Here is a 25,614-nt window from a genome sequence, read left to right on the forward strand (position 1 = left end):
TCTTAAATTTTAAGGTAAGTTACTTTAAATGTAAAAAAGAAAGACCTGTGCTTGAACACATTCCACAAACATCTCTGGCCCTATGTTCTGATTTTAAAGTTCTCACCTATTCTCTTTTGGTGATACATTATAGGTTATAGTGGGCACTTGAGCAGGAAACTATGTTAATTTTTATGTAGTGCTCTATACAAACATTTTTTGCATATTACACAATGTTGCCTAGCTATATTTTATAATAGTCAGAACTTTAGCTCTCTGAATAAAATAAGTCAGTCCTCAATTGATTTGTGAATTCTAGTGTTCTGCTTTAACTAGAAAGGTGAAACTGTTTCCTGCCTTTCCCATGATGTATTAAAACCTGAAGTTGTATAGAAATTTTACTTTAAGAAAAATATACTATATGCTTATATAGTACTCTAGTTCTACAGCTTACAGAGAATACTATGTACCATGTTTACTTCATATTTCACATTGCAAAGATAATATTTTCAATATTATTCATTCTTAAGATAGATGGAGAGAAATATAGATCCCAAATCACAAGTAAGTTGACTGTTACCATTTTATATGCCTATAAACGTGCTTTATCTTCATTTTTTTTCTTCCTCTTGCATACAGGAATGCTTTCAGTTTATACTGCCAGCTCTACCTCATGCCATTGACCTTTTACGTGATGCCATTGTAAAAGTAAAGGAAGTGCATGATGAACTTGAAGATTTACCTTCCCCACCACCTCCTCTGTCCCCTCCTCCCACAACTAGCCCACATAAACAGACAGAAGACAAAGGGGTTCAATGTGAGGAAGAGGAAGAAGAGAAGAAAGACAGTGGTGTTGCTTCAACAGAAGATAGTTCTTCATCACATATAACTGCAGCAGCCATTGCTGCCAAGGTAAGCCAGCTAACAGAGACCCAAAGATCTAAAGGAACCACAGGTAAATGTACTGATTTCATCCCTCTTTCCATCCAGTTTTTTTTTTTTGAGTTCAGTTCCTCTTCAGGGCATCCTTAGAAAAGAATCAGGATATTCATGACACTCATAGCTATGTGCCCTCCATAATGTAGAGTCCTTGAAAGCATTGAAGTTTGTTCTCGGTTATGAGACATTAAAGATATTGCTGTTACTTATTGAAGTAATAGGTAAATAGGTAAAATGTGACATTCAAGAACTCTTTGGAAATGTCATTTTTGTGGTCATATTAAATATACAACTTTCATATATTTAAAACATTAAATATTCACAAATTCATAAAGGAGCTGCAGACTGAAGGTAAGAGACCTTAGATGATTCAAAAAATTAATTGAGAAAGACTAGTATTTTTTTAAGACAGGTTTTTCAGCAGTTAACACTTCTTTAAATTTTACTTGACCCAAATTACCCTAGTGGTATAAAGAGGAAATAGATATAATGTATTTGCATTTTTTATTCAATAAAGTAATAAATATTATTAGAATAGTACCGAAGTATTACAGATTCTCTTTGGGCGATTTTGGTAGTAAATAGAGTACAATACGGTACTTGCATAAATTTAGTCACTTTATTCATAGAACATCACTTATATTATTATTCATACCTAGGATAATCTACCCAGTATACTTAAAAATCTTCGGAAAATAACGTCTCATTGCTGGGAATAATGATCGTTCATTGAGAACACAAGATTGAAAACCTAATGAAGGAATTCCTAAAGTTTTAGGTTATCACCCAGATATTTTGGCTATGAGGATAACTTGAGAGGAATTTTGACAACACATAGAAAGGATCATAGAGATCTTTTTAAGGTGTCCTTTTAGACAACCAATAGGTAATTCTTTCACTGAAGACCAAATGATTTCATCTCCAGATCTGCTCAGTTGGTCCATTAAATGTTTACTTAAGGCAAGTAAATGTTTTAATTGCATGTGATTTTTGTTTTGTTTTGTTTCATTTTGTTTTTATGGAACTGATTGGTTAAATACATACATTTTTAAATAATTATATCTTCTCTTTTACTGTTAATTAAGAGTAAAAAGTACCATCAATTTCAATCTTAAGAAAAAGCTTACAATATTTGAAATCTAAGCTGATATTGTCATACTACATTTGAAAAATTTTGTCATTTCATTGTTTCATTTGTTTTCACCCTTTTCCTTTCTAGTCATTTTGCTTGTATAGTTTCATGTCTTCCTGTCACTGTATTCATAGTTGTTATGTGTTGTGCATTAGAAGCATCCATTCTACACCAGTCCAGCTGTTATCATGGCACACGGTGAGCAGCCCATTCCTGGTCTCATCACTTATTCCCATCATGCAACAGGCAGTACAGACGAACGGGTAAGACAATAGGCTTTTGCACTCATGGTTTTGCAAGAATACAGCCTACCTCGTTTCCTTGGAGGATAGGCTATAACATATTATGGAAGATGTGTTTTATTCTGAAAGCTCTTCAGCATGCTTTTTTTCTAAAGAGTAAGTGCCACTGAGCCTATTCCATCAAGGAATTTAATAGAGTTTCTCCTATACCTGAAATACTCTAATATCATTAAGATTCTTAAAATACAAACAAATTGGTCAAACTAATATTTAATTTCTGTTAACCTTGCTTTTTGCCTCATGATTTTTCATCTTACTTTCTTTTCCTTCATTATGTTCTCATTAAAACCATTTAGAGAATTGAGTCTTCATACAACTTCTGAGATACATACAGAATCTGAGATTCTGAGAAGATTCATACAATGAATCTTCTAATGAAAACTTGTAAAAATACATATCACTTGTTTTAGTCACTGGCTGAATGATAGTTTGTAAAAAGTTCCAGGCTAGAAAAGATCAAACTGATAAGTATAACTGACTAAACAGTAATAATTTAGATGATGGATGCCAAAAATCTATCTCAGTCCCTAATATAGTTATAAAGTGAGAGGCAGTTGGTTAAGCTTCTGTTCTTGGTTCTGATCATGATCCCAGCATCCTAGGATCAAGCCCTGCATCAGGCTCTCTACTGAGCTGGGGGTCTGCTTCTCCTCTCCCTCTGTCCCTACTCCTTCTCTCTTTCTCTCAATGCTCTCTCTCTAATAAATCAAATCTTTAAAAAAATAATAAAATGAGAGGCCAAAAAAGGAGTAATAAAGTGAAATTTGGCTTAAAATCCTTAGGGAGATCCAATTAAAAAAGGAATAGAAGGCATGAACAAACGTTTCTATAAAGAAGACATCCAGATGTCCAACAGACACATGAAAAGATGATCAACATCACTTATCATCCAGGGAGTGCAAATCAAAACTGCAATGAGATACCACCTCGCACCTGTCAGTATGACTAAAATCAATAACACAGGAAACAAGTGTTGGCAAGGAAGTGGAGAAAGAGGAACCCTCATGCACTATTGGTAGGAATGCAAACTAGTACAGCCACTCGGAAAACAATATGGAGTTTTCTGAAAAAGTTAATTAGAATTACCCTACAAACCAAGAATTGTGCTACTGGGTATTTACCCCCAAAATGCAAAACACTGATTCAAAGGGAGACATGCACCCCTATGTTTATAGCAGCATTATTTAGAACAGCCAAATTATGGAAGCAGCCCAGATGTCCATGAACTGATGAATGGGAAAAAAAGATGTGATATGCATGTAAAATGGAGTATTATTCAGCCATAAAGAAGAATGAAATCTTGCCATTTAAATGACATGATGGAGCTAGAGAGTATAATGCTAAGCAAAACAAGTTAGACAAATACCATCTTATTTTATTCACATGTGGAATTGGAAACAAAGCAAATGAGCAAAGGAAAAAAAGAGTTTTGTTGGCATTTGGGATTTACCTGTGGTTGCAACACAAAGATAACTGTGGGCTGAAGCAAGTGCTTAAAAGTATGCTCCTTCAACAGTGTGGTTTACCTGGTCCTATTAGTTGAATTCATTGGGCATCTCAGTGGATGAATGATCTCTAAAACCGTTAATAATTTGTTGAAAGTAAAATCGTAACTTTATTACAAATACTAAATGAATACATATCCAAGGTATTATGTCTTACATTAATTATTGAGGGTACCAGAAAGATACTACAACTGCTTCACAGGAAAGCTCAAATACAAATATATGAGCATTAAGAATGTAGAAATGGAAAAAAAAAAAAGAATGTAGAAATGAATTTACAAATATTAATCTCATTATTACTTAATGGTTAAGTTATGAATATTCAAATAGAAAAAGGGATGTAAGTACTTAATGCAGTATCTGAATAAAAGTAAATATTTGTTATTTTAGGTGGTTGATCACCTCACTGATCCTAACTCAACTTTCAGATGTTACTGATATAATTCCTCCTTCATACCTCCTCTTGCCTTTGCCCAGTTGAACAATCCTTTCTTCTTATTATTCAGCCTTTAGGCACCCTATAAGGCCTACCTCCATGGTTATTACATTTTTATAGGTGGTGACCTCCTTTGGAAATGGGATTAATGCTTGTTCTCCTCTCTAAAGGCTCATACATACAACTGTTGAGTTCATTTGCAAGGCCTGTTCCTTAGATTAATTCTTATGCCACAAGAAACAACAACTGTTGGCAAGGACATGGAGAAAAGGGAACCTTCTTGCACTGTTTGGGACTGCAAACTGGAGCAGCCACTCTGAAAAACAGTATGGAGGTTCCTCAAGAAGTTAAAAAATAGAGCTACCCTACAATCCAGCAGTTGCTTTACTACCCTATAATCCAAAAAATAAAAAAATATTGATTTAAATGATATATACACCCCAATGTTTATAGCAGCATTATCTACAATAACCAAACTATGGAAACGGCCTGAGTGTCCATCGATTAATGAATGGATAAAGAAATACATTACTTACCCATTAAAAAGAAAGAAATCTTGCACTTACAATGATATGGATCGAGCTAGAGAGTATTATGCTAAGCACAATAAGTCAGAGAAAGACAAATACAATATAATTCACTCATGTGTGAAATTTAAGAAACAAAACAAATGAGCTAAGGGGAGAAAAAAGAGAGAGAGAGGAGATGCAAATCAAGAAACAGACTCTTAACTATAAAGAATAAACTAATGGTTACCAAAGGGGAGGTGGGTTGGGGATGGGTAAAATAGGTGATGGGGATTAAGGAATGCACTTATCAAGAGGAGCACCAGGTATGGTATGGAAGTATTGAATCACTGTCTTGTATACCTGAGACTAATATTACACTGTATGTTAGCTAACTAGAATTTAAATAAAGGCTTTAAAGGATAAAAAATTTTTAAAATTAAAAAAAAATTCTTGTGCTAGCTAAAGTCCAGCCTTCTCCCTAAAGCCTTTCATAAATCCAATCTACATTTATCTTTGCTTTCATTTTGTATTACATTCATTCACCAAATATTTGTTTTGATATATATAGACATATAGATATATACACATATATATACATTTATATGTTACTCTGCTAAATGCCATGTTTTTAAATGATCATACATGATTTAGGCCCTGCCCTTGAGGAACTCACTGTGTAATACAAAAAAAAAAAAAAAAAAATTCTTAAATGAACTAGTTTTATAAGTGTATCATAACTGTTGGTAGTCTCATGAGATTAAAAAAAAAAAAAAACTTGTCTTATTATTCCAGATTTTATTTTAAGAAATCCTGTGAGATTTATCAGTGGCTATTTTGAAATTACTTGGCATGATAAATTCCCAGGAAACAACCTAGTCTAATCCACCATCATCTTTCATCTCCGTTATTTCAGTGGTTAGTCTCATCAGTTCCACTTTAGCCTCTCTTCAGTTTACTCTTCTCAAAGCCAGAGTCAGCTTTTTAGAACATAAAGTAAATCATGTCACTTTTCTACTTGAAACTTTCAATGATTCTTGCTACATTTAAAATACAACTAAAACTCCTTAACATGTTCTGCTAGATTCTACATGATGTGGCTCCCCCCAACTTTACCTAACCATTCCTCTCCCTTTCCTCATTGCTTACCAAGCTTCATCAAGCTTTTTCTTGCCTTGGGTAATGTGCTGTCCCCTCTGAAATATTCTTAACCCCATTCTTTGCCTAAATGACTTCTATCTATTCTTTCTGTCCCAGTGTATCTCTTTCTTACAGAAAGACCTCTGATCTGCTTCCTTCAGTCTAAATTATGTTTGCAGTTACTCTCTCTTATAGCATCTTGTTCTTTTCCTTTATAGCACTTAACACAATTTACAATTATATACTTATTCATGGGTTTAATATTTATATATATGGATTGTAAGGTCCATGAGGACAAGGATCAGATCTCTTAGTTTATATATCAATCTACCCAACATCTAGCACAGCTTGGCACATATTATACACTGATAAAATATTTGTTAAATATGTTCCATGAAAAATTATAATATATCATCTGTCTATAAAGAATAGATGTCCATTAACTAAGTTTACAAGACAGACATAAAAAAAGATATATTTAGTAATGCCTATGATGTATATGGACTATTCCATGAAATAATAAGCACAATCAGCATATTCTTTCCCTCTAGTAAGCCAATATATTATGTGACTATAGTAATAATGATGAGATAATTTTTGAGTGCTAACTATGTAGCAGGTACTATTCTAAGTGGTTTATATAAACCATTAGAAATTAATACCAAAATGCACATATAGGCAAAATTATACCTTTTATTTTCCTGGAAGGCAAGTATATATAGCAAAACAAATTTTAATAAGGATTTTTATTAATACCATTGAGGATAACAAAAATTCTGAATAATTTTAAACAATAAGGGAATAATTTTAATAAGTATAAATAGTCCTTGTAAGGAAACAAAGTCATGAATATTTAAATTTTTACATTTGAGGGGCACCTGGGTGGCTCAGTGGGTTAAAGGCTCTGCCTTCAGCTCAGGTCATGATCCCAGGGTCCTGGGATCGAGCCCCGCATCAGGCTCTCTGCTCCGTGGAAAGCCTGCTTCCTCCTCTCTCTCTGCCTGCCGCCCAGCCTACTTGTGATCTCTCTCTCTGTCAAGTGAATAAATAAAATCTTTAAAAAAGAAATAAATTTTTACATTTGAAAAAATATCTGTTATAGTTATACCTCATCTTTACTGTCTAGACAAAATTATAAAGTATGGCTTTTCTTTATAAATATTAATCATAAATTGCTGTGGATTTTTTATCATTAATTTTCATCTAGATTTAGGTCTTCACATTCCTTCTTTTGGTATTTATCATGTGTATTTTTTATTTATTATTTTTTATTTCAAGTTTTTATTTAAATTCTAGTTAGTTTACATATACTATAATATTGGTTTCAGGAGTAGAATTTAGTGATTCATCACTTACATAAAACACCCAGTGGTCATCACAAGTGCCCTCTTTAATTCCCATCACCTAGTTAGCCCATCCCCTGCCCACCTCCCTTCCAGCAACTCTCAGTTTATTCTCCTTAGTCAAGAGTCTTTATGGTTTGCCTTCATCTCTTTTTTGCTTCCCCTTCCTCTATGTTCATCTGTTTTGTTTCTTAAATTCCACATATGAGTGAAATCATATGGTATTTGTCTTTGACTTGTTTCACTTAGTGTTACTCACTTTAGCTCCATCCCCATCTTTGCAAATGATAAATTTCATTCTTTCTCATGGCTGAGTAATATTCCATTGTATATATATACCCCATCTTCTTTATCCATTAATCAGCAGATAGACACTGGGGCTCTTTCCATAATTTGGCTGCCATTGATAATGCTGCTATAAACATTGGGGTGTATGTGTCACTTTGAATCAGTATTTTTATATCCTTTGGGTAAATACCTAGTAAAGCAATTGCGAATTGTAGGCTAGTTCTATTTTTAACTTTTTGAGGAAACTCCATATTGTTTTCTAGAGTGGCTGCACCCAGTTTGCATTACTACCAACAGTTCACATTTATTTTCCTTTTTTTTTTAAGATGTTATTTATTTGAGGGAGAAAGAGAAAAACAGAGAGTGCCTGAGTAGAGAAGAGTAGAGGAAGTAGGAAAAGCAGACCCCCCGCTGAGCAGGAATCCCAACATGGGGCTTGATCTCAGGACCCCAGGATCATGACCTGAGCCAAAAGCAGATGCTTAACCAGCTGAGCAACCCAGGTGCCCCAGTTCACATTTATTCTTGTTAAATTTCATTTTGCTACATTTATCTGATCAGTGTAGCCAAGGAGATCTTATTCTAAATTGGTATCTGCCATTTAGTACATTACCTGCCTTTTCTAGCCCTGTTACCTGAATAAATGTTAAACATGCTTTCACTGAAGTCACTGATGTAACTTTTTTTAGGATAGGCCACTTCATACACTACCAGAAATCCTACTGGTTATGATTGCTTAACCAGCTAACATATATTTCTCTTCTAGCCCATCAGAACCAACTTTCTCTATCTTGTCCACAGGAGTTTTATCAATGACTTGTCAAATACCTTACTGAACTCGATATATTAGTTTGACAGTTCTGGTCTTTAGTAAAATTTTTATAACAATCAAAGCCACTAAAGGATCAGTATTTAGAAACTCTAGAGAGATACATGATATATGTTTTCGGAAAATCCTTTTAAGTATTCATATTTTTAATCTATTTTTATTAGTTCAGAACTTATATTGCAAACTTGGATATCTAGATAGATTTTTAGAAAATACAACTCATCTTAAAGGTCTTTATATCTATGATGGAGCTAACCAACAAGCCGGATAATGACTCTAAAAGCATTACCATCAAGACTGACAAATTGTTGCTGTGGAAGCCATAGACCTCCATGCATGCCTGCTTTGAGAAATTAGCTCCAATTATTAATGCATTTGCTTACTACCTACCCAAAATTAAATCCAAGTGCCATAGAAATTGTCTATTAGCCTTCCAACTTTTCTATAAATTTAAACATTTTTTCAGTACAAAAATTTTAAGTGGTTAAAATGATTCAAAGGGGTAACTGTATGCTCACTTATGAATTTCTTTGGCATCAAAACACAAACTTGTGTATTTATTTTATTGCTATTCTTTCTGGCATTTTAAAAGACCAGAGAGTTCAGGATGCCTGTGTGGCTCAGTCAGTTAAGTGGATGCCTTCAGCTCAGGTCATGATCCTAGGGTCCTGGGGTTGAACCCCACATTGGGCTCCCTGCTCAGTGGAGAGCCTGCTTCTCCCTCTCCCTCTGCCTGCCGCTCTGCCTATTTGTGCTTTCTATCTTTCTGTCAAATAAATAAATAAATAAAATCTAAATAAATAAAGGACAAGAGAATTCTAAAAGAGAAGTGATAGGAGCAAGATGGCAGAGGAGTAGGAGACCTAAATTTCATCTGGTCCCAGAAATTCAGCTACATAGTTATCAAACAATTCTGAACACCTAAAAACTCAACAGGATACAAAAAAAAAAAAAAAAAATAGCAGCAATTCTGTGAACAGAAAAGCGACCACTTTCCAGTAGGATGTGCAGAGAGGTGAATCTGAGGCAATGTACAGGAAGATACACTGCAGGGGGAGGGAGCCTCCATCAGCCAGCTACTGCCAAGTGATAGAGCAGCAGAACACAAAATCAGAATGTTTAGAAGTCTGCTTTATGGAGGGACATCACTCCAGTGGCTAAGCAGAGGGTGGAATCCTCCCGGGGACAGTGCAGCCACATGACCCTCAGGGACACAGAAAGACCAGAGGTGCCTGAGTGTGGCAGAGCTCCCATGTAGCAGAGCAGGGAAGCTGCTGCAAAGATGGAGCTGAGAAGTGGGTTCTCAACTCAGGGTTGCCATAATCCGTCATCCAAAGTACAGTTGGACAACCACTCTTCAAGAACGGACCACACGAGTGACAGATCCAGGGAGAATGCCCCCCTTCCTCCACTAGGAGGAGCAGCGTGGGAGCACACTACAGAAATCTGCTGGGATTGGAGACTCCAGATGGGGCCATGTGCCAGAGATAGAAATGGTCGGTCACAGTCTGGGTGAGCTCAGAGTGTGGCAGAGACCAGGGAGACAGGAGTGATTGACTGCTTTTTGCTGAGGGCACACTGAGGTGGGGGCCCCTGAGCTCTCAGCTACTCTGGGGCCAGAGATTGGGAAGACTCCATTTTTATTCTCATCCTCCAAAGTTGTATGAAAAGCTTTAAGAGAGCAAAAGCCACCCAGAGCAAACCCAGATTACTTAGCCTGGCCCCTGGCAAGGGCAGTGCAATTCCACCTTGGGCAAAGACTTTTGAGAATCACTGCAATAGGCCCCTACCCCAGAGGATCAGCAAGAACATCCACCCAAGACCAAGTTTACTAATCAGAACCGCAAAATAGCACCACTAGGGGAATACAGCACATAGAACTCATGGCTTTTTTCCTATGATTCTTTAGTCTTTCAAAGTAAAATATTTAAAATTTTCTTAATTTTTTCTTTTTCTATTTTTTTAATCTTTCCCCTTTCCTATTTTAACCAACATCTTATCAGTACCTTTTTTAAAATCATTTTTTTAATTTTCATTTTTAGAGTCAAATTCTATTCCTTCATCGTATTTACCCTTACAGTATGTGTGTGTGTGTGTGTGTGTGTGTGTGTGTGTGTGTGTGTGTGTGTTTTCTTTCTTTCTTTAAAATTTTGGGAGGCAGTTTCTTCTAACAGACCAAAATACACCCAAAATCAAGTACTGACTGCTAGGGTCCTAATCAATACAGACATTAGTAAGATGTCAGAACTAGAGTTCAGAATGACAATTATAAAGATACTACCTGGGCTTGAAAAAAAAACATAGAAGATACTAGAGAATCCCATTCTGGAGAAATAAAAAAACTAAAACCTAACCAAGTTGAAATTTAAAAAGCTGTTAATGAGGTGCAATAAAAAATGGAGGCTCTTCTTCCTAGGATAAATGAGGCAGAAGAGAACTAGTGATATAGAAGAACAAATGATAGAGAATAAAGAAGCTGAAGAAAAGGTAACTACTGGATCACAAGAGGAGAATTCAAGAGATAAGTGGTACCATAAGATGAAACAATATTAGAATAATTGGCATGCCAGAAGAAGAAGGAGAGAGGGGGGCAGAAGGTATATTGGAGCAAATTATGGCAGAGACCTCCCCTAATTTGGGAAAGGAAACATCCATCAAAATCTAGGAGGCACAGAGAACACCCCTCAAAATCAATAAAAATAGGTCAACACCCTGTCATCTAATAGTAAAATTTACAAGTCTCGCAGGCAAGGAGAAAATCCGGAAAGCAGCTGAGGACAAGAGGTCTATAACATACAATGGTAGAAATATTAGATTAGCAACAGACCTAAGCACAGAGACCTGGCAGGCCAGAAAGGACTGGTGTGATATATTCAGAGCACTAAACAAGAAAATTATGCAGCCAAGAATACTATATTTAGCTAGGCTGTCACCGAAAATAGAAGTAGAAATAAAAACTTCCAGTTCAAACAAAACTAAAAGTATTTGCAAACACCAAACCAATCCCATAGGAAATTTTGAAAGGGGTCCTCTAAGCAAAGAGAGAGCCTAAAAGTAACAGACCAGAAAGGAAGAGAGACAATACACAGTAATAGTCACCTTATAGGCAATACAATGGCTCTAAATTCCTATCTTTCAGTAGTTACCCTGAATGTAAATGGGCTAAATGCCCCAATCAAAAGACACAGGGTATCAGAATGGCTGAAAAAACAAGACCCATGAACATGCTATCTGCAAGAAACTCATTTTAGACCCACAGACACCTCCAGATGTAAAGTGAGAAAGCTGGGGTAGCAATCCTTGTATCAGATAAATGAGATTTTAAGCCAAAGACTATAATAGGAGATGATAAAGAACACTATATCATACTTAAAGGGTCTGTCCAAGAAGATCTAACAATTTTAAATATGCATGTCTCTAACATGGGATCAACCAATTATATAAGCCAATTAATAACAAATTCAAACAAACATATCAACAATAATGCGATAATAGTAGGGAAATGGACAGATCATCTAAGCAAAAAAATCAACAAGGAAATAAAGGCTTTAAATGTCACACTGGACCAGATGGATATCACAAATATATTCAGAACATTCCATCCCAAAGGAAGAGAATACACATGCTTCTCTAGTGCACATGGAACATTCTCCAGAATAGATCACATCCTGGGTCACAAATCAGGTCTCAACTGGTACCAAAATATTGGGAGCATTCCCTGCATATATTCAGACCACAATGCTTTGAAACTAGAATTCAACCATAAGAGGAAAGTTGGAAAGAACCCAAATACATGGAGGCGAAAGAGCATCCTACTAAAGAATGAATGGGTCAACCAGGAAATTAAAGAATTAATAAAATTCATGGAAACAAATGAAAATGAAAACACAACTGTTCAAAAGCTTTGGGACACAGCAAAGGAGGTTCTGAGAGAAAGTATATAGCGGTGCAAGCCTTTCTTAAGAAGCAAGAAAGTTCTCAAATACACAACCTAACCCTATACCTAAAGGAGCTGGAGAAAGAACAGCAAAAAAAAAAGTGTAAACCCAACAGGAGAAGAAAAATAATAAAGGTCAGAGTAGAAATCAATAAAATGGAAACCAGAAGAACAGTAGAACAGATCAATGAAACTAGGAGCTGGTTCTTTGAAAGAATTAATAACATTGATTAAACCCCTGGCCAGACTTATCAAAAACAAAAGAGAAAGGACCCAAATAAATAAAATCATGAGTGACAGAGGAGAGATCACAACCAACACCAAGGAAATACAAACAATTATAAGAACATATTATGAGCAATTATATGCCAGCAAATTTGATAATTTGAAAGACATGGATGCATTCCTAGAGACATATAAACTACCACAACTGTACCAGGATGAAATAGAAAACCTGAACAGACCCATAACCAGTAAGGAGATTCAAGCGGTCATCAAAAATCTCCTAACAAACAAGAGCCCAGGGCCAGATGGCTTCCTAGGGGAATTCTACCAAGCATTTAAAGAATAATTAATTCCTATTCTCCCAAAACTGTTCCAAAAAATAGAAATGGAAGGAAAACTTCCAAACTCATTTATGAGGCCAGCATTGCCTTGGTCACAAAACCAGCTTTCTCTTTTCTTGAGAAAGAAAATAACAGACCAATATCTTTGATGAACATAGATGCGAAAATTCTCACTAAAATACTAGCCAATAGGAGCCAACAGTACATTAAAAGGATTATTCACCATGACCAAGTGGGATTTATTCCAGGGCTGCAATGTTGGCTCAACATCCACAAATCAATCAATGTGATACAATACATTAATAAAAGAAAGAACAAGAACCATATGATACTCTCAATAGATGCTGAAAAAGCATTTGACAAAGTACAGCATCCTTTCTTGATCAAAACTCTTCAAAGTGTAGGGATAGAGGGTACCTACCTCAGTATCATCAAAGCCATCTATGAAAAACCCACCACGAATATCATTTTCAATGGAGAAAAACTGAGGGCTTTTCTGCTAAGGAATCCATCAGGAACACAGCAGGGATGTCCATTATCACCACTGCTATTCAACACAGTACTAGAAGTCCTAGCCTCAGCAATCAGACAACAAAAAGAAATTAAAGGCATCCAAATCGGCAAAGAAGAAGTCAAACTATCACTCTTTGCAAATGGTATGATACTTTATGTGGAAAACCCAAAAACATGGCAGGGCTGTCCACCTTCACCACTGCTATTCAGGATAGTACTAGATGTCCTAGGATGCCTCAGGAGTCAGACAACAAAAAGAAAATCATTCAAACTGGCAAAGAAGAAGTCAAACTCTCCCTCTTTGCAGATGATATGATATTTCATGTGGAAACCCAAAAGAGTCCACTCCAAAACTGCTAGAACTCATATAGGAATTCAGTAAACTCTCAGGATATGAAACTAATGCACAGAAGTCAGTTGAATTTCTATACACCAACAACGAGACAGAAGAAAGAGACATTAAGGAGTGAACCCCATTTACAATTGCACCCAAAACCATAAGATACCTAGGAATAAATCTAACCAAAGAATAGATTTATTCTATTCAAACTCAAATAGGTTTGAGCCTATTGAACAGGCTCAAAGAATCTGTTCTCAGAAAACTGTAGAATACAGTGTGTAGAATACACATGAAAGAAATTGAGGAAGACACAAAGAAATGGAAAAAAGGTTCCATGCGCATGGATTGGAGAACAAATAGTGTGAAAATGTCTATGCTATCTAGAGCAGTCTACACATTTAATGCATTCCATATCAAAATACCATAACTTTTTTCAAAGAAATGGAGCAAATAATCCTAAAATTTATATGGAACCAGAAAAGACCCCGAATAGCCAGAGGAATGTTGAACAAGAAAACCAAAGCTGGCGGCATCACAATTCCAGACTTCAAGCTCTATCTATTCTATGAGGAATTTGAGAAACAAAATAGAAGATCGTAGAGGAAGGGAGGAAAAATGAAACAGAATGAAACCAGAGAGGGAGAAAAACTCTTAATAGACTTTTAATCTCAGGGTACAGACTGAGGTTTGCCAGAAGGGAGGGAGGTGGAAGGGATGGGGTGGTCGGGTGATGGACGTTGCAGAGGGTATGTGCTATGTTGAGTGCTGTGAATTGTGTAAAACTGATGAATCACAGACCTGTATCCCTGAAACAAATAATACATTATATGTTAATAAAAATATATATAAATAAAATTAAATAAAAGAGAAGAGGAAATTTGGTTATGTATTCCAATTTTGATCTTATAACTATCTATTTCTTCTTTCATTTTTTAAATTAACATATAATGTATTATTTGCCCTAGGAGTACGGGTCTGTGAATCGTCAGGCTTACACACTTCACAACACTCAACCATAGCACATACCCTCCCCAAAGCCTATAACCCAACTACCCTCTCCTTACCCCACCTCCCCTGGGCAACCCTTAGTTTGTTTTGTGAGATTAAGAGTCTCTTAATGGTTTGTCTCCCTCCCAATCCCATCTTGTTTCATTTATTTCTTTTCTACCCCCCATACCCTCCCACTTTGCCTCTCAAATTATGCTGAGCGAAATAAGTTGGTCAGGAAAGACTATTATCATATGGTCTCTCTGATAGGAGGAATCTATTTCTTCTTTTAGAAGTATTCTCTCAACCAGTAAAATAAGCTTTAGGGCAGAAAAGCAACATAGATTGAAAGAATTAGCACAGTTCCTTAAAAATGTATGCATTCTCAATTCAGTTTCCCAAATGGGGAAAATTCTGTTGTTTAATAATTAACAGTTGAAATTGCATTACAGGTTTGAGATTAACTGGGACAGATTGTTTTCAGAACTTACTAGTTCTCTAGAATAGGAATGTTATTTGGAAGTGATTTGGCATTTCTTCTTCTCATTGGTGCTGACAAAACCCACTACAAGTTCTGTTTATTCTAGGGGGATCATCACTACTTGGCAAGGCTTGGATTCATCTCTTATTGTCTTCTTTGTAAACATTGACAAATTGCAATTTTCAGTTCTTTACCTTTTTTCACTTCCTTCTTTTCCTTATTCTCTTCTCTTGCTTTTTGTTGTATTAACATAAAGAGCATCAAGGGTAAACATCTGTCCTTTCTGCTTAAACTATTTTTCTGAGTTAATTCTTTATTCCATTTCTTCTATCTCAAAGGGAACTTATAATTCTTAAAAGTTAGTGTTTGCTTCTACTTCTTTATTATTAAGGAAATAACTTTTCAGTATCAACTGTGTATAAGACAGAATGTTCATTCGTTTACTTCTCCCTAATTGTTGAGTGCATAGGCCACTTCTTAATTTTGAAACAATCCCCTCTCCTGGTTTTTATTACTATCAATGTTTGTAATTGTTTTGGGGTGCCTGGGTGGTTCTGTCGGTTAAGCATCCAACTCATGATTTCGTCCCAGATCATGATCTAGTGGGTCATAGGATTAAGCTCCCCTTCGGCCTCCATGCTCAGTGTGGAGTTTGCTTGAGAGTCTCTCTCTGCCCCTCCCCCACTCACATGCTCTCTTTCTCTGTCTTGCTCTCTCTTTCAAATAAATAAATCTTATTAAAAATGCTTGTGGTTTTACAAGTAATACATGGATACATTCTCCATATTAAAAAATAAATGTGAAAAAGAAATTAAGAAATAAAAATGAAACAGAAAAGATTAATACCCATTCGAATCACCTTCTCATTTTTTCTCATTTGCTTTCACACTGCCCCAGAAATAACTTTTTAATCAGAGGGATATCAAAACTTTTTATACTTTTCTATACAAACACAGTAAATGAAATCCTAACAGTTTGTAAGTGGTGTATATGTGCACAAGTGTTTAATTAAGAAAAGAAGAGAGAAACTTGACAAGCTGCTTATAAAATTTATATAGAATTGATATGCAAAGGCCAAAAATAACCAAGATGTGCTTAAATAAAGAAAAAAAAAAACAAGTGGAAAGACCTGTTCTATAAATATCATGTCTTAGAATGGCATAATTAAAGTACTGCATTATTGGTGCAATAATTAACAGACCAGTGTAACAGAATATAAGCCCAAAAAATAGCAACACACATGTGGACACTTGGTATATGAGAGTTTGTACTACATACTAGTTGAAAAATTCTTTTTTTCAATAAATGATGCTGGGACAGTAGGCTATCTGTACTTTAAGAAAAATGAAGCTGTTTTTTCTGTCTCATAGAGTATACAAAAATCAATTCTAAGCTTAATGGAGACCTAAATATGAAGGGCAAAAACCGTAAAGTTTTTTATAGAATGATGTAGGCCAATGTTTTCATTATGTTGGGTTAAAGAAGGATTCCTTTTAAAACTTAATTGAAGTAAAATTCACATAACATAAAATTCACCATTTTAACCATTTTATTTTTTTTTTAAGATTTTATTTATTTATTTGACAGAGAGAGATCACAAGTAGACGGAGAGGCAGGCAGAGAGAGAGAGAGAGAGAGAGAGAGAGAGAGAAGCAGGCTCCCTGCTGAGCAGAGAGCCCGATGTGGGACTCGATCCCAGGACCCCGAGATCATGACCTGAGCCGAAGGCAGCGGCTTAACCCACTGAGCCACCCAGGCGCCCCATTTTAACCATTTTAAAGAATACAGTTCAATGGCTTTTGATACACTCACAGTGTCAGGCAACCGTCACCTCTACCTAATTCCAGAATACTTTATCACTCGCCCACCCACCAAAAAACACCATACCAATTAGTCAGTCATGCCCCATAATCCTTTTCCTCACCTTGTGGCAACCACTAATTTGCTTTCTGTCTTTATGGATTTGACTACTCTGGACATTACATACAAATGGAATCATACAATATGTGGCTTTTTATGCCTAGGTGCTTTTGCTTAAGATCATGTTTTCAAGGTTCATCTGTGTTGTCACATATATCAGAACTCCTTTTTATGCCTGCACAATATTCCATTGTGTAGGAACACCACATGTTGTTTAGCCACTGATCAACTGACAGACACTGGGAGTGGTTCCACTTTTTGGTAATTAAAATAATGCTGGTATGAACATCTGTGTACAAGTTTTGGATTGAATACTATTTTTCCATTCTCTTGGATATACACCTAGGAATAGAATTGTTGAATCATATGATAATTCTGTTTAACTTTTTGAAGAACCACAAAACTGTTTTCTGCTGAAATATATCATTTTACATACCCAACAGCAATATATGAGGTTCCAGTTTCTCTACATACTCAACATTTGATATTTTCCTTAAAACGAAACAAAACACAATTAGGGATACTTTTGGTGTCTCAGTCAGTTAAGTGTCTGCCTCAGCTCACATCGTGATCTTAGGGTCTTGGGATCTTGAATCCCATGTCAGTCTCCTTGCTCGTTGGGAGCCTGCTTTTCCCTCTGCCTGCTGATTGCTCTCTCTCTCCTTCTCTCTTTGACAAATAAATTTTTTTAAAAATGAAACTATAGTCATTGAGTGGGTGTGAAGTGGTATCTCATTGTGGTTTTGATTTACATTTCCCTAATGTCTAATTATGATGAACATCTTTTATTGCTGCTCATTGCCCTTTTGTACATCTTTTTTAAAGAAATGTCTATTCAAGTCTTTGCCTCTTTTAAAGAATGAGGTCATTTTAAAATGGATTATTTGTCTTTTGTTGTTGAGTTGTAAATGTTCTTTATATATTCTGGGTACTAGACCACTATCAGATACATGACTTGCATATATTTTTTCCCACTCTGTAGCCTGTCTTTTCTACTTTTCTTGATAATGTCCCTTGATGCACTGAAGTTTTAAATTTTTTTTTTTTATTTTATTGTGTATTTATTGAGAGAGACAAAGCAAGAGTGGGGAGGAACAGAGAGGGAGGGAGAAAGAATCTCAAAGGGACTCCATGCTGAGCGAAGCCTGATGTGGGGCTTGATCTCACCACCCTGCAATCATGACCTGAGCTGAAATCAAGAGTAGGATGCTTAACCAACTGAGCCACCCAGTCACCCGAAGTTTTCAATTTTGATGAAATCTTATTTGTGTAAATTTTCTCTTGTTCCTTGTACTCTTGGTATCATATCTAAGAATCTATTACCAAATGTAAAGTAATGAATATTTTCCCATTTACTCCTAAGTATTTTATTTAGCTCTTATATTTAGGTCTTTGGTTCATTTAGAATAATTCTTATATATGGTGTCAGATAGGAATCCAACTTCATTTTTTTGAGCGTGGATATCTAGTTGTTCTGACACAGTTTATTGAAAAGCCTGTTCTTTCCCATTAATGGTCTTAGCACCTCTGTCAGAAATCAATTAACCATAAATGTAAAAGGATTTATTTCTGGACTCTCAGTTCTATTGCACTGATTTGTATGTTTATCCTTATGCCAGTATTACACTGTTTTGATTGACTTTGTACCATTTAAGTAAGTTTTGAAATTAGAAAGTTTCAATCTTCCAACTTACTTTTTCAAGATTGTTTTGGCTATAGGGACTCCTTGGGATTCCATACGAATTTTAGGATGGGTTTTTCTTTTTTTTTTTTTTTTTTTTTTTATAGGCAGAGAGAGAGAGAGAGAGAGGGAAGCAGGCTCCCTGCTGAGCAGAGAGCCCCATGTGGGGCTCGATCCCAGGACCCTGAGATCATGACCTGAGCTGAAGGCAGAGGCTTTAACCCACTGAGCCACCCAGGCACCCCAGGATGGGTTTTTCTATTTTAGCAAAAAATTCTGTTGGTATTTTGTAGGGTTTGCATTGAATCTGTGGATCCATTTGGGTAATATTACCATCTTAACAATATACATCTTTCCCGTTTTGTTTTTTGGGTTGGTTTTGTGTGTGTGTGTGTATCCTTAAGCTTTATAATTTTCAGTGTAGTTTGCACATTATTGGTTAAATGTATTCCTTAATGTTTTATTCTCTTTCATGCTATTCTAAATGAGGTTGCTTTGTTGATTTTCTTTTTGAATTTTTCAGTGTTAGTGTATAAACGTACAACTAATATTTGTGAGCTTGTGTATCTTACAACTTTGCTGAATTTATAGTTCTAATCTTTCTGTGAATTATGGGATGTTATATATATAACATCGTGTCATCCATGAAGATATAGTTTTATTTCTTCCTTTCCAATTTGGATGCCTTTTATTTCTTTCCCTTCTCTAATTTCCCTGGCTAGAACGTGCAGTACAATGTTGAAAAGAAGTGAAAGAAGACATCCTTGATCCTGATCTTAGGGAGGGGTTTCTTGTCTCTTATCATTAAAAGTAGGGTGTTAACTATGGATTTTTCTTAGATGTCCTATATCAGATTGGGAAGTTGCCTTCTATTTATTTGTGGTTTTCTTTGTGTTTTTATCATGAAAGGGTGTTCAACTTTGTCAAATGCATTTTCTACAACAATTGAGATGATCATGGGGATTTTTTTTCATTCTGTTAATGTGTTGATTATATTTCTGATTATCCTGATTATATTTCTTATGTTAAAACATACTTACTCTTGGAATAAATCCCACTTGGTCATGGTATGTTATCATTTTAATATGCTTTTGGATTCAGTTTCCAGTATTTTATTTAAGATCTTTCTATCTATACTCATAAAGAATATTGGTCCATAATATTCTTTTCCCATGATGTGTTTGTCTTTGGTATTACAGTAATACCCCATAAAATGAGTTAAGAAATGTTCCCAACTCTTCAGTTTTGTGGAAGAGTTTATAAAGGATTTGTGTTAATTCTCTTTTTGAAACATTTGATAGACTTCCTTAGTGAGACCATCTGGTCCTGAGTTTTTCCTTGTTGAAAGTTTTTTTGATTATTGATTGATATTTGTTACATGTTTACTCCAGATTTTCTAGTTCTTGTATCAATTTTCATAATTTCTGGGTTTATCTGGGTTATCTAATTTTTGGCATACAACTGTTTATAATATTATAATTTTTATTTCTGTGACATCAATAGTAATATGCCCACTTTTATTCCTGATTTTAGAAATATGAGTTTTCTTTCCTTATTCTCAGTCAGTCTGGGTAAAAGTTTTATCAATTCTATTGCTCTTTCCAGAGAACCAACTTTGGTTTTGTTAATTCTTTCAGTGTCTTTCTGTCCTCTATTTTATCTTTGTTATACTTTTTATTAGTTCTTTCCTTCTCTTTGCTTTAGGTTTAGTTTTGGTTTTGTTTTTGTTTTTGTTTTTTAGTTCTTTATTTAGTTCTTATTTTTTTTAGTTCTTTAAGGTAGAAGGTTAGCATATTGATTTGAAATCTTCTTTTTTAAAGTACGTATTAGTAGTTACAAATTTCCCTTTGAACACTATTGTTACTGCACCTGTAAGTTTGGATATATTGTGTTTTTGTTTACATTTTCATTCATGTCAAAATATTATAATTTCATTTGGGATTTCTTCCTTGACTCATCAGTTAAGAATATGTTTAATTTCCACATACTTGTAAATTCGTGAATTTCTCTCTAGATTGTTTTCCATATTCATTATGGTCAGAGAAGATACATTGTATGATTTTAGTATTTTAGTAAGACATATTTTGTGGCTTAATAATTAGTCTACCCTGAAAAATGTTCCCTGTTCACTTGAGAAAAATGTATATTTTACTGTTACTGGGTAGATTTTCTCTATGATTGTTGACTTATACTGTCGTTCAAATCTGTTTTATTTGTTGATCTTACTAGTTGTTCTGACCATTATTGAAAGTGGAACATTGATATCTCCTTCACTATTATCATTGGACTTTTTCTCCAATACTGTTAGTTTTTGCTTCAAGTATTTTGGGGCTTTTATTTGGTGTGTGTATGTTTATGATTCTTATATTTTCTGGTGGATTGACCTTTATATCATTACTTTTTCTCTTTGTCTCTTGGAACAGTTTTGGTCTTAATGTCCATTTTCTCTATATTATTAGAGCCATTCTAGCTTTCTTAATTACTGTTTGCATAGAAAAAAATCTTTCCTTCTTTCACCTTCGACCTGTTTGTCTTTGGAGCTAAAGTATATACTTAGATCATGTTTTTTTTAATCCATTCTGCTAGTCTCTACCTTTTAATTGGGTAGTTTAAACCAGTTACATTTATTGTAATTACTAAAAAGGTAATGTTTTGTTTTTCCAGTTTATTATTTTCTGTATGTCCCATTTTCTCCATTACTTCCTTCAATTTTGATTAATGTTTTCTAGTGTGTCATTTTCATTTTTTCCTCATTTCTTTTGGGAAATTTTTTTTAGTTATCTTTTTTGTGGTTGCTCCAGGGGTTAAAATTAACATCTTACTTGTAACAGTCTAGTTTGAATAATACCAAATTAGTTTAAATATTATGCAAAATCTTTGCCTAGTCTCACTCACTTATGTTATTGTTTTCGCAAAATACATATTTCTACCTTGTGTGCCCACCAACACAGATTTATAATTATTATTTTATATAGTTTTCTTTTTAAACTGTATTGATTTACAAGCCAAAATATATATTACTTTTATATCTACCTATTTTGAGCACCAGTGTTATTTCTTCGTGTGAATTCCAAATTACTGTGTAGTGTCCTTTCATTTCATCCTGAAGGACTCTTAACATTTCATCTAGGGAAGGAAGGTCTATTAGTATTGAACTTTCAACTTTTGTTTTTCTGAGAATACTTTTATTTCCTTTTCATTTTTGAATTATAGTTTTGCCAGATACAAAACTTCTGGTTGACAGATCATATTCTTCCAGCATTTTGAACATGTTATTTTGCTTCCTATTGGCATCTATTGTTTCTGCTGAAAAATCAGCTGTTAATTTTATTGAGGCTCTCTCATCTAGGTTGCTTCTCTCTTGCTGCTTTTAGAATTCTTTGTCTTTCAACAGTTTATTATAGTGTGTCTTGGTTTAGATCTCTAACCTGGAATTGTTGAACTTTTTGGACATGTTGATTTATGTCTTTCATCATATTTAGAAAATTTTCTGTCAATATTTTCTCTGCCTCTTTCTCTCCTCTCCTTTTGGAACTCCCATTATGGATAATTTGGTGCATATATTAGTGTCCTCCCATAGTTTTCTGAAGTTCTCATTTTTCTTCATTCTTTTTTTCTTTCTGCTCAGATTGGTTATTCTCAATTGATATATCTTTAAGTCAGTAATTCTTTCTTCTGCTTGCTCAAATCTGCTGCTGAATCCATCTAGAGAATTTTTTATTTTAGTTTTATGTTTTAACCTCAAACAACACAGGTTTGAACTGTGTGAATCCACTTATATGTGCATTTTTTTCAATAGACATAGTATAGTACTGTAAATGTAGTTTCCTTATGATTTCCTTTTTTTAGCTTCTTTTTCCTTATGATTTTCTTTTTTTTTTTATTTGACAGAAAGAGAGAGATCACACGTAGGCAGAGAGGCAGGCAGAGAGAGGAGGAAGCAGGCTCACCGCTGAGCAGAGAGTCCGATGCGGGGCTCAATCCCAGGACCCTGGGATCATGACCTGAGCCGAAGGCAGAGGCTTAACCCACTGAGCCACCCAGGTGCCCCCTTATGATTTTCTTAATAACATTTTCTCTTCTCTAGCTTACTTTATTGTAAGAATATAATATATAATACATATATGAAATATATGTCAGTCAACTGTTTATTGGTAAAGCTTCCAATCAACAGTAGGTTATTAGTAGTTACATTTTAGGGAGTCAAAAGTTATACACAGATTTGTGACTGCACAGAGGGTTGGCACCCTTAACCCCTGCATTGTTCAAGAGTCAACTATTCTTTTCAACTTTAGAATTTCCATTTGTTTCCTTTTTACTATTTCTACTCTTTATGCTTTTCCTCATTGGTGAGACATCTTTCTCATGCTTTGTTTAGTTCTTTGTCCATGATTCTCTTTGGCTCTTTCAAAATATTTTAAATAGTTGATTTTTTTTTTCATTTCAAGTTTTTGTTTAAATTCTAGTTAACATACAAATTAATATTGATTTCAGGAGTAAAATTTGGTAATTTATCACTTACATATAATACCCAGCGCTCATCACAACAGGTGCCCTCCTTAGTACCCATCACCCATTTAGCCCATCCTCTACCCATCTCCTTCCATCAACCCTCAGATTGATCTCTATAGTTAAGAGTGTCTTTTTATTTATTTCCCTTTCTTTTCCCTTCCCTTATGTTCATCTGCTTTGTTTCTTAAATTCTACATATGAGTAATATCATATGGTATTTCTCTTTCTCATTGACCTATTTTGCTTAGCATAATATGCTGTAGCTCCATCCACATTGTTCCGAATGGCAAGATTACTTTCTTTCAGATGTCTGAGTAGTATTCCATTGTATATGTACCACATCTTTATCCTTTCATCCATTGATGGACATTTGGACTCTTTCCATAATTTGGCTGTTGTTGAAAAGGCTGCTATTGGGGTGCATCTGTCCCTTCAAATCAGTATTTTTGTATCCTTGGGTAAACAATCCTAAAATTTTTAAGGAACCACAAAAGACCCCAAGTAGCTAAAATAATCTTGAAAAAATAAATAGTTGATTTACAGATTTTCAGTAGTCAGCCTAGTATCTGAGTTTTCTCAGAAATAGTTTCTATTTATTCCTCTTTTTTTTTTCTATATATGGGCCACACTTTCTTACTTCTTTGCATAGCTTATAATTTTTGTTGCAAACTGGACATATTGAATATTATAAGTGGAAACTCTGGAGCTTAGATTCTTCCCCCTCCCTGGGGTATTTTGATTTGTTGGTTAACTTTTCTTGTCAAGGCTGTTATTAATTATTGGTTACTGAAGTCTCTGTTCCATTAGCTATGTGGTCAGCTTGTGATTCAACAGAGATTTCCTTAATGAGGGAGATGATGTACATTTTCTGTACAAGTGTAAAGAAAAAGAACATCTCTTATTCTTTGTACTTGGACTCTTTCTATGTATCAGGGCATACCTTTGACACTCAGCCAGTTTACAGCTCTTAGCCTTCACTTCCCGCTTTTGCAGACTCTGAAGTTCAGCAAGAGTTGAAATATTAGGTAAAGTCTTCTGAGGATGTGGCTAACCCTGAGCATAAACATGAACCTTTGGATTCCCAGGAATATACTTTTCAAAGTCCCGATGCCTGAAAGCATTTCATTACATAGCCTTTCCTTCCAAGTTTCTAAGTAAATGTACTCTTTATCCCAACTGTCATCCCATGCCCAGAGAGCAGTAGCTAATATATTTGCCTTTATATTTTAGAATAATACCACCTTCTGGTTAGCTGCAGAAGCCCAGGGAAAGTTCCAGGTTAGGGGAAATAAAAGCAAACCCTATGTGTCCTTCATTAAGCCACTGAACATACTGAAACAAAGAATTGCAATTCTTGAGAATAAGGTTTGTTCTCCCTCCAGTAATAAGAATGCTTACCAGGAATGTGGGCTCTGTCTTCAAGTGTGCCACTGACTTGTTTGGTGGAGGAATAGTTGTTTTGGGTTGGGATTTTTTGTTTGTTTTTGTTTTTATTTTTTGTTTGTTCTTGATTAAGTGTTCACCTGGTTGCTATAAACTTTTGGTTTATAGATTTCTGGTAAAGTTGACTCTGACCATTTTTGCTAGTTTAGTTACCTCTTTCTTGGAGTGATTGACTTTTGGCAAGTCTTTCTGTGCCATTTCCATTGGATTCCTCTTAAGACACAAAACCCACTAACTATAAAGGAAAATATTGATAGATTTAACTAAATTAAAATATTCTTTTAGCCATAAGACATGATTAAGTAAGACAACAAGCTACAGGGAGGAGTCAAGATGGCGGAGAAGTAGCAGGCTGAGACTACTTCAGGTAGCGGGAGATCAGCTAGATAGCTTATCTAAAGATTACAAACACCTACAAATACAACGGGAGATCGAAGAGAAGAAGAACAGCAATTCTAGAAACAGAAAATCAACCACTTTCTGAAAGGTAGGACTGGCAGAGAAGTGAATCCAAAGTGACGGGAAGATAGACCGCGCGGGGAGAGGCTGGCTCCCGGCAAGCGGCGGAGCAACGGAGCACAAAATCAGGACTTTTAAAAGTCTGTTCCGCTGAGGGACATTGCTCCAGAGGCTCAACCGGGGTGAAGCCCACACAGGGTCAGCATGGCCTCAGGTCCCGCAGGGTCACAGAAGGATCGGGGGTGTCTGAGTGTCGCAGAGCTTACAGGTATTAGAACGGGGAAGCCGGCTACAGAGACAGAGCCGAGGAGTGAGCTCTCAGCTTGGGGTTACCTTGAACCGGTCACAGGCTCGGTCAGCTCGGAGCGCGGCTGGA

General features: G+C 35.4%; 1 protein-coding gene across 5 annotated transcripts in view; it reads left to right on the forward strand.

The window, feature by feature from the left end:
* The window catches only part of GPHN (gephyrin), a 653,508-nt gene that overhangs the window by 416,668 nt on the left and 211,226 nt on the right, over positions 1-25,614 (forward strand). For 4 of the 5 annotated variants that reach the window (XM_047739307.1, XM_047739308.1, XM_047739309.1 and 1 more), the window contains one exon: positions 619-891. In XM_047739307.1, coding sequence (XP_047595263.1) covers positions 619-891 — 273 coding nt within the window. Of the gene's footprint in view, positions 1-618; positions 892-2,205; positions 2,314-25,614 lie in introns of all 5 variants that reach the window. The other variant, XM_047739305.1, reaches the window with a different exon arrangement.

This window comes from Lutra lutra, chromosome 7 (genome assembly GCF_902655055.1).
Source record: "Lutra lutra chromosome 7, mLutLut1.2, whole genome shotgun sequence".
Taxonomy (NCBI): Eukaryota; Metazoa; Chordata; class Mammalia; order Carnivora; family Mustelidae; genus Lutra; species Lutra lutra.